Genomic DNA, 13,205 nt, shown 5'->3' with positions numbered 1-13,205 from the left:
ATCAAAGTTAAGCAAAAAGTGCATTAATCTTTTGAAGACTGTAGTTACTGGAAAACTCTAGCTCCTCCATGAAGCCTTCCCTAAATGCCTAATTCTTGGAACTCCCCTATAGCTTCATTTGTGACTCCCTTTGGGTGTTTATGTTGTATATATTTTATCATTATTTGTATATTCTTCTCCTTCAGTACACAGCAACTCCAGGAGGGCAAGGCCCACATTTTATTCATTTTTGTATTCCCAGCTGCCTAAGCACAGTACCTTATACCTAATAGTCAGTCAACAAGTGTTTATTTAGTACATATTACTATGGTCTGAATGTTTGTTTCCCCCTACCAAATTCGTATGTTGAATTCTAACCCCCAGGATGATGGTATTTGGAGGCAGGGCCTTTAGGAGGTGAGTAGGTCATGAGGGCAGAACCCTCATGAATGAGATTAGTATCCTTAGAAGAGTGCCCAGAGACCCTTCTTGCCCTTTACATCATATGAGGTTACAAAAAAAGACAGCGATCTATGAACCACCCAGTTTATGGCATTTTGTTATAGCAGCCCAGATGGACTGACACATATATTATCCATTACTCTATATAATAGATGCATTCTTGAAGAAATGAGGTATTGATAATATTTTTATAAATCACACTCTCCCCTGAAATTATTTTATAATTTTAAAATAGCTTATTTTCATTTCTAACAGATTAGTGAGAATATCTTTTTGTACTTGATATTTAATTTTTTGTGACCCCAATTTCTCTGTCAATTAAGTGGTTTCCAAGATGGTAGTGGTTAGAGAATATGAGTAAACTTTTTTACAATATTAAAACATTTATAAAATCAGATGATTTCAATAAATGTGTTTTATATTTTCCTTAAATCCTTATATTACATATTAAGTGTAACATACTAATAAAAAGACTGAAATTTTTAAAATCCTTAGAAGAGATTAATGATGATGTGATACTCCTATGATGTACGTGGATGATAAGAAAAGGTACTGCATAAAATTCGTAGGGATTTAAGGAATGAAGGCAAAGAGTATTCTCTCTGTCTCTATCTCTGTGTCTCTTGTGGCAATAGAACCACTAAACTATACCTCACACAGAATTCTACAGTACTAAAAGAGAATTGCTGTAACTTGGATAGAAGAAATACCAATCCATCCTCTTGGCCTCCTCTGGGCTGCAAAACATCTCTATATAATACAGTTTATCTTAAAAATCTTTGTTGGAGGCAATGACAGCATTAAGAATCTCAGAATCAAAAGAGCATTAAAAAGCAAATAAGCAAGCAGATGGTATGCTGTGGTCCCATATGTTAACCATGAAAGCCTCCCTTTTCCTTCTACTCACTAAACATTTCTCTCTTTCTGTCTTCCTTATCCTTCATGGATGCCTTAGGCCTTGTTATGAAACCACCACACACTGCTCAGATGGCTGGGTGGTATTCAATTAGAGCTGAAAAGGTTCCTGAACCCTGCCCTAAAATTCCAAGAAGTATGTGGAGGAGGTAGGGAAGATCTGAGTATAAAGGGGCATAGATTGGTCCAAAGTGCTTATATGCCAAAGCATGTAATCAGGTTGAGGAAAAAAATGGGAAGCCAAGGAATGAAAGGACTAACAATGCACCTAATGCACACAAATGATAAATCACACCTGCAGTACTACTCAAAAATAAATAAGGGACTCGCAATTCATGATGGCTAAGGAGTAAGACGTGATCACCTTCCTCCCAACAGATACATCAAAAACACATCTACATGTGGAACAACTCCTACAAAACACCTACTGAATGCTGGCAGAAGACCTCAAACTTCCCAAAAGGCCAGAAACTCCCCCAGGTACCTGGGTAGGGCAAAAGAAAAGAGAAAAAACAGAGACAAAAGAATAGGGACAGGACCTGCACGTCTGGGAGGGAGCTGTGCAGGAGGAAAGGTTTCCACACACTAGGAAGCCCCTTCACTAGCAGAGACGGGGGTGGCGGGGTGGAAGCTTCAGAGCCACAAAGGAGAGTGCAGCAACAGGGGTGCAGGGGGCAAAGCAGAGAGACTCCCGCACAGAGGATGGGTGCTGACCAGCACTCACCAGCCTGAGAGGCCTGTCTGCTCAGCTGCCGGGGCGGGCAGCGGCTGGGAGCTAAGGCTTCAGCATTCAAGGTCAGATCCCAGGGAGAGGACTTGGGTTGGCTGCGTGAACACAGCCTGAACGGGGGTAGTATGCCACAGCTAGCCAGTAGGGAGTCGGGGAAAAAGTCTGGACCTGCCTAAGAGGCAAGAGACAATTGTTTCAGGGTGCGTGAGGAGGGGGTATTTAGAGCAATGCCTAAACGAGCTCCAGAGATGGGTGCGAGCCGCGGATATCAGCGCGGACACCAGAGGCAGGCATGAGACGCTAAGGCTGCTGCTGCAGCCACCAAGAAGCCTGTGTGCCAGCACAGGTCACTCTCCACACCTCCCGGGAGCTTCTGCAGCCCACCACTGCCAGGGTCCCGTGATCCAGGAACAACTTCCCCGGGAGAATGCACAGCGCGCCTCAGGCTGGTGCAACATCACACTGGCCTCTGCTGCCGCAGACTCACCCCTCATTGCATACCACTCCCTCCCGCCATCATGAGTGAGCCACAGCCCCCAAATATGCTGCTACTTTAACCCCGTCCTGTCTGGGCGGGAAACAGATGCCCTCAGGTGACCTACATGCAGAAGTAGGGCCAATTCCAAAGTGTAGCCCCAGGAGCTGTGCTAACAAAGAAGAGAAATGGAAATTTCTCCGAGAAGCCTCAGAAGCAGCAGATTAAATCTCCACAATCAACTTGATGTACCCTGCATCTGTGGAACACCTGAATAGACAACGAATCTTCCCAAAATTAAGGCAGTGGACTTCAGAGTAACTGCAGACTTGGGGTTTGCTTTCTGCATCTGTTTCTGGTTTTATGTTTATTTTAGTTTAGTATTTAGAGCTTATTATTATTGGTAGATTTGTTTATTGATTTGCTTGCTCTCTTGCCTTTTTTGTTAAACGTATATATGTATTTTTCCTTTTTCTCTTTTTGTGAGTGTGTATGTGTATGCTTCTTTATGTGATTTTGTCTGAATAGCTTTGCTTTTACAATCTGTCCTAGGGTTCTGTCTGTCCATTTTTTTTTCTATAGTTTTTAGCACTTGTTAACATTGGTGGATTTGTTTTTTGGTTTGGTTTCTTTCTTTCTGTTTTTATAGCACTTTTTTATTTTTAATAATTTTTAAAAATTTTAATAACTCTATTATTTCCCTCCTTCCTTCCTCCCTCGCTCCCTGCCTCCCTCCCTCCCTTCCTTCCTTTCCCTTTTTTTCTCAGCCGTGTGGCTGACAGGGTCTTGGTGCTCCAGCCGGGTGTCACGCCTGACCCTCTGAGGTGGGAGAGCCGACTTCAGGACACTGATCCATGAGAGACTTCCCAGCTGCACGAATTATCAAATGGTGAAAGATCTCCCAGAGATCTCAATGCTAACACCCAGCTCCACTCAAAGACCAGCAAGGACCAGTGCTGGACACATTATGCAAAACAACTACCAAGACAGGAGCACAAACCCACCCATCAGGAGAGAGGCTGTGTAAAATCATAGTAAATTCACAGACACCCCAAACCACACGACCAGATGCAGTCCTGCCCACAAGGAAGACAATATCCAGCTGCATCCACCAGAATACAGGCACCAGTCCCCTCCAGCAGGAAGCCTACACAACCCACTGAACCAAACTTATCCACTGGGGGCAGAACCAAAAACAACGGGAACTAAAAATCTACAGCCTGCGAAAAGGAGACCCCAAACACAGTAAGTTAAGCAAAATGAGAAGACTAACAAACACACAGCAGATGAAGGAGCAAGGTAAAAATCCACCAGACCAAACAAAAGAAGAGGAAATAGACAGTCTACATGAAAAAGATTTCAGAGCAATGATAGTAAAGATGATCCAAAATCCTGAAAATACAAGGCAGAAACTACAAGAAACGTTTAACAAGGTCCTAGAAGAACTAAAGAGCAAACAAACAATGATGAACATCACAATAAATGAAATAAAAAATTCTCTAGAAGGAATCAATAGCAGAAAAACTGAGGCAGAAGAATGGATAAGTGACCTGGAAGATAAAATAGTGGAAATAACTACTGCAGAGCAGAATAAAGAAAAAAGAATGAAAAGAATTGAAGACACTCTCAGAGACCTCTGGAACAAGATCAAACGCACCAACATTCGAATTATAGGGGTATCAGAAGAAGAAGAGAAAAAAAAGGGACTGAGAAAATATTTGAAGAGATTATAGTTGAAAACATCCCTAATACGGGAAAGGAAATAGTCAATGAAGTCCAGGAAGTACAGAGAGTCTCATACAGGAAAAAATCAAGGAGAAACATGCTAAGACACATATATTAATCCAACTATCAAAAATTAAATACAAGAAAAAAATATTAAAAGCACCAAGGGAAAAGCAACAAACACAAGGGAACCTCCAATAAGGTTAACAGCTGACTTTTCAGCAGAAACTCTGTAAGCAAGAAGGGAGTGGCAGGACACATTTTAAGTGATGAAAGGGAAAAACCTACAACCAAGATTACTCTACCCAGCAAGGATCTCATTCAGATTTGACGGAGAAATTAAAACCTTTACAGACAAGCAAAAGCTAAGAGAATTTAGCACCACCAAACCAGCTTTACAACAAATGCTAAGAGAACTTCTCTAGGCAGGAAACACAACAGAAGGAAAAGACCTACAATAACAAACTCAGAACAATTAAGAAAATGGTAATAGAAACATACATATTGATAACAACCTTAGAAGTAAATGGATTAAATGCTCCAACCAAAAGATATACACTGGTTGAATGGATACAAAAACAATTCCTGTATACATGCTGTGTACAAGAGACCCACTTCAGACCTAGGGACACATACAGACTGAAAGGGAGGGGATGAAAAAAGATATTCCATGCAAATGAAAATCAAAAGAAAGCTGGAGTAGCAATTCTCATATCAGACAATATAGGACTTTAAAATAAAGATTATTACAAGAGACAAAGAAGGACACTACATAACGATCAAGGGACTGAGCCAGGAAGAAGATATAACAATTGTAAATGTCTATGCACCCAACATAAGAGCACCTCAATACATAAGGCAAATGTTAACAGCCATAAAAGGGGAAATCGACAGTAACACAATCATAGTAGGGGACTTTAACACGCCACTTTCACCAATGGACAGACCATCCAAAATGAAAATCAATAAGGAAACACAAGCTTTAAATGATACATTAAACAAGATGGACTTAACTGATATTTACAGGACATTCCATCCAAAAACAGCGGAATACACTTTCTTCTTAAGTGCTCGTGGAACATTGTCCAGGATAGATCATATCTTGGGTCACATATCAAGTCTTGGTAAATTTAAGAAAACTGAAATTGTATTGAGCATCTTTCTGACCACAACAATATGGAACTAGATATCAATTACAGGAAAAAGTCTGTAAAAAATACAAACACATGGAGGCTAAACAATACACAACTAAATAACCAAGAGATCACTGAAGAAATCAAACAGGAAATCAAAAAATACCTAGAAACAAATGATAATGAAAACATGATGACGCAAAACCTATGGGATGCAGCAAAAGCAGCTCTAAGAGGGAAGTTTATAGCAACACAATCCTACCTCAAGAAATAAGAAACATCTCAAATAAACAACCTAACCTTACACCTAAAGCAATCAGAGAAAGAAGAACAAAATAACCCCAAAGTCAGCAGAAGGAAAGAAATCATAAAGATTAGATCAGAAATAAATGAAAAAGAAATGAAGAAAACGATAGCAAAGATCAATAAAACTAAAAGCTGGTTCTTTGAGAAGATAAGCAAAACTGATAAACCATTAGCCAGACTCATCAAGAAAAAAAGGGAGAAGACTCAAATCAATAGAATTAGAAATGAAAAAGGAGAAGTAACAACTGACACTGCAGAAATACAAAGGATCATGAGAGATTACTACAAGCAACTCTATGGCAATAAAATGGACAGCCTGGAAGAAATGGACAAATTCTTAGAAAAGCACAACCTTCCGAGACTGAACCAGGAAGAAAGAGAAAATATGAACAGACCAATTACAAGCACTGAAATTGAAACTGTGATTAAAAATCTTCCAACAAAGAAAGCCCAGGACCAGATGGCTTCACAGGTGAATTCTATCAAACATTTAGAGAAGAGCTAACATCTATTCTTCCCAAATCCTTCCAAAATATAGCAGAGGGAGGAACACTCCCAAACTCATTCTATGAGGCCACCATCACCCCGATACCCAAAGCAGCAAAGATGTCACAAGAAAAAGAAAACTACAGGTCAATATCACTGACGAACATAGATGCAAAAATCCTCAACAAAATACTAGGAAACAGAATCCAACAGCACATTAAAAGGATCATACACCATGATCAAGTGAGGTTGATCCCAGGAATGCAAGGATTCTTCAATATATGCAAATTAGTCAATGTGATAAACCATATTAACAAACTGAAGGATAAAAACCATATGATAATCTCAATAGATGCAGAAAAAGCTTTTGATAAAATTCAACATCTGTTTATGATAAAAACATGCCAGAAAGTAGGCATAGAGGGAACTTATCTCAACATAATAAGGGCCATATATGACAAACCTACAGCTAGCATTGTTCTCAACGGTGAAAAACTGAAACCATTTCCACTAAGATCAGGAACGAAACAAGGTTGCCCATTCTCACCACTATTATTCAACATAGTTTTGGAAGCCTTAGCCACAGCAATCAGACAAGAAAAAGAAATAAAAGGAAGCCAAATCGGAAAAGAAGTAGTAAAACTGTCACTGTTTGTAGATGACATGATACTGTACATAGAGAATGCTAAAGATGCTACCAGAAAACTACTAGAGCTAATCAATGAATTTGGGAAAGTAGCAGGATACAAAGTTAATGCACAGAAATCTCTTGTATTCCTATACACTAATGATGAAAAATCTGAAAGAGAAATTAAGGAAACACTCCCATTTACCAGTGCAACAAAAAGAATAAAATACCTAGGAATAAACCTACCCAAGGAGACAAAAGACCTGTATGCAGAAAACTATAAGACACTGAGAAAGAAATTAAAGATGATACAAATAGATGGAGAGATACACCATGTTCTTGATTGGAAGAAGCAACACTGTGGAAATGAATATACTACACAAAGCAATCTACAGATTCAAAGCAATACCTATCAAACTACCAATGGCAGGTTTTACAGACCTAGAACAAAAAATTTCACAATTTGTATAGAAACACAAAAGACCCTGAATAGCCAAAGCAATCTTGAGAAAGATAAACGGAGCTGGAGGAATCAGGCTCCCTGTCTTCAGACTATACTATAAAGCTACAGTAATCAAGGCAGTATGGTACTGGAACAAAAACAGAAATACAGATCAATGGAACAGGATAGAAAGGCCAAAGATAAACCCATGCACATATGGTCCCCTTATCTTTGAGAAAGGAGACAAGAATATACAATGGAGAAAAGACAGCCTCTTTGATAAGTGGTGCTGGGAAAATTGCACAGCTACATGTAAAGGAATGAAAATAGAACACTCCCTAACACCATACACAAAAATAAACTCAAAATGGATTAACGACCTAAATGTAAGGCCAGACACTATCAAACTCTTAGAGAAAAACACAGGCAGAACACTCTATGACATAAATCACAGCAAGATCCTTTCTGACCCACCTCCTAGAGAAAGGGAAATAAAAACAAAAATAAACCTAATCAAATCTAAAAGCTTTTGCACAGCAATGGAAACCATAAGCAAGAGGAAAAGAGAACCCCCAGAAAGGCAGAATAAATTTGCAAACAAAGCAACTGACAGAGGATTAATCTCCAAAATATACAAGCAGCTCATGCAGCTCAATATCAAAAACACAAACAACCCAATCCAAAAATGGGCAGAAAACCTAAACTGACATTTCTCCAAAGAAGATATACAAATGGCCAACAAACACATGAAAGGATGTTCAACATTGTTAATCACTAGAGAAATGCAAATCAAAACTACAATGAGGTATCACCTCATACCAGTCAGAACGGCCATCATCAAAAAATCTACAAACAATTAATGCTGGAGAGGGTGTGGAGAAAAGGGAACCCTTCTGCACTGTTGGTGGGAATGTAAATTGATACAGCCCCTATGGAGAACAGTATGGAGGTTCCTTAAGAAACTGACAATAGAACTACCATATGACCCAGCAATCCCACTACTGGGTATATACCCTGAGAAAACCATAATTCAAAAAGAGTCCTGCACCACAATGTTCATTGCACCTCTATTTACAATAGCCAGGACATGGAACCAACCTAAGTGTCCATCGGCAGATGAATGGATAAAGAAGAAGTGGCACATATATACAATGGAATATTACTCAGCCATAAAAAGAAACGAAATTGAGTTATTTGTAGTGAGGTGAATGGACCTAGAGACTGTCATACAGAGTGAAGTAAGTCAGAAAGAGAAAAACAAATGCCATATGCTAACACATATATTTGGAATCTAAAGAAAAAAAAAACGTTGTGAAGAACCTAGGGGTAGGACAGGAATGAAGACGCAGACATAGAGAATGGACTTGAGGACATGGGGAGGGGGAAGGGTAAACTGGGTTGAAGTGCAAGAGTGGCATGGACATATATACACTACCAAATGTAAAACAGCTAGTTAGTAGGAAGCAGCCACATAGCATAGCAAGATCAGCTAGGTGCTTTGTATCCATCTAGAGGGGTGGGATAGGGAGGGTGGGAAGGAGACACAAGAGGGAGGGGATATGGGGATATATGTATACATATAGCTGATGCACTTTGTCATACAGCAGTAACTAACACAACACTGTAAAGCAATTATACTCCAATAAAGGTGTTAAATAAATAAATAAATAATGACTAGGTTTTAAAGATTTGGCAGAGTGATTATTTTTAAACTGAGGACAGTATAGAAGCTGAACAAATGATGTTAGGAATGGTTAAATGCTACTACTATGCTCTACATTCCTAAAGTTGCTCTGTGGTGTAGTTCCTACCTAGTGAAAGAAAACTTTTAATATATATGCTCTGAAAGTACCAGCATGCATCATAACACCTGGTAATTTCCTCCTTTTCCTGATCCAAAAGAAATCAAAAATACATTTGGAAAACTTATTTCTCTATATTAATTTCGGTTTACTTGTAATCAGTTTATATGAGATTAGTACAGCACTTTCCATTCTATGGGTGCTCAGTGTTTGTTGACGGAAGAATCAAATATTAGCCTTCTGAAAATACTTCAGTCCTTATGGATGTTAACTTGGTCTGCATTTTATACCTGATATCGACCTGTCACCAAGCAACAAAAATTTACATTTTGAAGGACTGAAATTCACTCTAAAAACAAAGTCTAACACAAATGTCAGTATTTAGGACTCCTCCCTTTGACTAGCTTGGTCATCTTCTAATCTGCTCTCTTCAATTCAAAAGAAAGTCCAGAAAACAATCTGCCTTTAACTTGTCAGCAAGGTACTTACAATCACATGAAGGAATAAAGAGCAATTTGCTAATACTGCCTTGCACAGGAGCTCAGAAGAATCCTTATCCTTCAGTAATTTGTAGGTAAAAGACAATTCAGCAACCAATACTGTTCTAAAAATGAATGAGTTAAAATTTTTCAACATTAGCTAACAAAATTAGATTTGTAATACAGTTCTCTCTTTTCGGCTTGACAAAGAGAATAAAGTATGGATTCTTGGTTTGTTGCTCAGAATCTTCATTTAAATTCTCTCCCAGGGAAGTTCACTGGGAGAGTACTCACCAGAGCCCATAGATGAGAAAGGAGACAAGAAAATAGATGGAGTCTGACTGAATTATTTTGGTTTTACTCTCTAATCATGCCTTCCCTTTTTCCACTATTATTTACTTCCCTACAGGAACACATTTATCACAAGTGACGTCTGCAGTTGTTGTCTATTTCTGTTCTTTTCTTTGATGAACTCATTAATTTGCATTGTTTCAACTATCACCTCAATATCTCTAGCCCTGGGCTCCTTCCTGAGCTTGTCTTGCATTTTGTATTATGAGCCACTTGATGTTCCACTGGCACCTCAAACTTAACATGCCCGAAACCAAAATTTTCATCTTCCCAAACAAGACTTCCTGACTTACTACCTACTTCTGTTAAAGGCATTATCATTCTCTCATCCTTGGCATCATCTTTGAATCCTATTCTGTTTTTTACTTTTAATATCTCATCCATTGCTAAGTCTTGTTGATTCTACCTCCCTTAATTCACAATATCCCTGGCATCTCTTCTCTCCATATTACCATCTCTATCACCCGCTCCAGTACAAACTACTATTACTTCTCATCTAGGCTATTACATTAGCCTCCTAACTGGCTGGTAAGTGTTTGCTGAATGAATGCATGAAATGAAAATGAATGAATGGTATCCCTACTTTAGGTCTCTCACCACCCTAATTCATCTTATACAACAGTCAAATTAATTCCCTAAAGTACAGCTCTAACCTTATTACTCTTCTACTCAAAATAGAGGTTCCTACTTCCAACATGATTAAATAAATTTTACAGTTTTACAGTTAAGGTATTTCACAGTAGGAATTCTATTTATCTTTCCAAGATTACTTCTAATTCCTCTGAAACATTATCTCTTCATTAGAGCAAAACTGGACTACTCACTTCTCCACTCACACTATATGATCTCTCTCATCTTGTCCATGTTATTCCTATACCTGTAACAATCCTACTCATCAATCCAGGCCTATCTCAGACATCACCTCCTCTGTGAAACCTTTCCTGACTCCCCATATTGGTGGTTCTTTCCTTTGAAGCCCTCCAATACTTGAATGGTACTTATTTTCAATCATTTATGACCTATGTTGTATTATGACAATAAGTAAAACTTGTCTTATCCTTATAATTTGAGAAAAAAATGTGCTTTACTCATATTTGAATACCCTGCAGGGCCAAGAACCATACTTGTATGACAAGTTCTCAGTAAATATTTTTAGGATAGGGTAAAGAATGAGTAAATAAAAGGGAACACACAGGACACAGAGAAGAAATAAGTGATAAGAACTGGGTTCTAAAACAATGTATTAACCCTTATACATAGAATGATAACCAAATTATAGCCAAATCTCATTTATACTTTTGAGCAGACATTTTTTTGTACCATATTTCTGATGGAAATCCAAATCTATTTTTATTTTAACACGTATATAATGTTTTATTATGTGCCAGGTACTGTTCTAAGTCTTTTATATGTTAATTTATTTAATTCTTATGACAACCTATTTTACCTTTTTTTACAAACTGGGAAACCAAGGAATGGACAGTAAGCAATTTACCCAAGGTTACAAGGTTAGTAAGAGGCAGAGCCCAGGAAGCCTGACTTGAGACTATAATATGTACTATGACTATATATTGTACCTAAAGATAATAGAATTCACTGACTTTAAAATCTGAATAAATTGAAAGGAGTTCTTCTTGAAAGCCCAGAATCATTATCATAACTTTGCCTTATTAAAATGTGTTACAGTATAGTGATAAACTGAGGAGGCTGCTAAGATGTAGAGGGTCCCTATACTGAATGTACCAAAATGCCCAGCTTTTTGGCTTTTGGGTTTTTTTAAGTTTTTCTGTTTTATTTTTCCCTTCATGTCACACTGCTGTTTACCACTTATGACTATTAATGTACCTAAAATGTCTTCATCCTCTTTTCAATTTACTAGGAACTGAAAACTAAGCTTACCAGAAATATGTATTAAATAAAAGCCAGCAGGACTCTGAGGAGCTTCTTTTACAAGTTCCTTATGCTTTGTTACAACCCACGATCCTGTATCTTACACTGGTTTCAGGAAGAATTCCATTAGGTTGAGGCTGTTATAAGTCTGATACATAGATAAATCAGGCATTATCATATAATTTCTGCTGACTGAATAGAAGAGTTACATAAACGAGGGCCCTAAATGTTGACAATACTCCCCAAAGTGACTTATATCAGCCTAAGTTTCTTTACTAGAAAATGTCATAGTATTTCCTAGTTATAGCAACAAACAATACATAATTTCTCTTATTCTTACCTTTGCTCCACCCAAAAATCCCAAGGAAATGGCAACCCTAGCTCGTAGATCTGGCCTGTCTCTGGGCCACACATAAGAGAGCATTGCTTTTATGATTTTCTGAGTATCAACATCTTTTAACTGTTGAAAGAGAGAACAAAAGCAGTGAGTAACATGTCATTTCAAAAATAAATATAGTTCAAGAGTGTAGAATTATGTAAATATTTGAGGAAAATACGAAAACATTACAAACATAACTTTTATTCTGAATCTAAGGTCAATATCTTTTAAACTCAAACTATTTCAATAGTTTTTTAAAAGCTACTTATTTCTCTAAATTTCTTACTTTCAGCTATAGCCATCCTCATATTGTCAAAAAGTTATCCATACATTTATTTGAAGTTATCTATACATTTATTTCTTATCTATTAAGCTATCAAAATATTACATAAAATTTAAGAAATATTTCCATATTTCCATCTTTGTGGTCAAAATCTTTACATACGTTGGCCTCTTTATCAGTATGTTTATGTAAGATATTTTGGAACCCTACGTCCATCCTCATGACAGAGCACAGTTACAATACAGTGTTTAGGAAAGTATGAGTCTTGGCATTGACTATATAGAACAGAAGCTGGGTTATTAAAAATTTCAACAAAAACATAACTTTCCAGTCATACTTAATCTGACTTAAATCTACCGTACATTTTTCTTTTTCCCAAGTTCCCGAGGCAACATTCCCATTAAATCTTTTTGTTTTAGTTTCAGCTTTTAGAAACAGATATTAAGAATGAAACCTACACTTTCCAAAACCAAAATATGTACACACATTCCCAAACTATTATATTATTTTAGTTGGTGAAATAATCCCCATTTTAAAAATTGAAGTATCTGGGCTTCCCTGGTGGTGCAGTGGTTGAGAGTCTGCCTGCCTATGCAGGAGACACGGGTTCGAGCCCTGGTCCGGGAAGATCCCAGATGCCACAGAGCAACTAAGCCCGTGTGCCACAACTACTGAGCCTGCACTCTAGAGCCCGCAAGCCACAACTGCTGAAGCCATGTGCCTAGAGCCCATGCTCTGCA

At 38.0% G+C, this 13,205-nt stretch overlaps 1 protein-coding gene across 4 annotated transcripts in view; it reads right to left on the bottom strand.

The window, feature by feature from the left end:
• ABCB7 (ATP binding cassette subfamily B member 7) overlaps positions 1–13,205 on the bottom strand; it is a 145,596-nt gene that overhangs the window by 68,379 nt on the left and 64,012 nt on the right. For all 4 annotated transcript variants that reach the window (XM_060136850.1, XM_060136851.1, XM_060136852.1 and 1 more), the window contains exon 4: positions 12,144–12,263. In XM_060136850.1, the coding sequence (XP_059992833.1) occupies positions 12,144–12,263 (120 nt within the window). The remainder of the gene's footprint in view (positions 1–12,143; positions 12,264–13,205) is intronic.

Source organism: Lagenorhynchus albirostris, chromosome X (assembly GCF_949774975.1).
Source record: "Lagenorhynchus albirostris chromosome X, mLagAlb1.1, whole genome shotgun sequence".
Taxonomy (NCBI): domain Eukaryota; kingdom Metazoa; phylum Chordata; class Mammalia; order Artiodactyla; family Delphinidae; genus Lagenorhynchus; species Lagenorhynchus albirostris.
The sequence above is the reverse complement of the archived record's forward strand: the minus strand, read 5'-3'. Positions and strand labels throughout refer to the sequence as shown.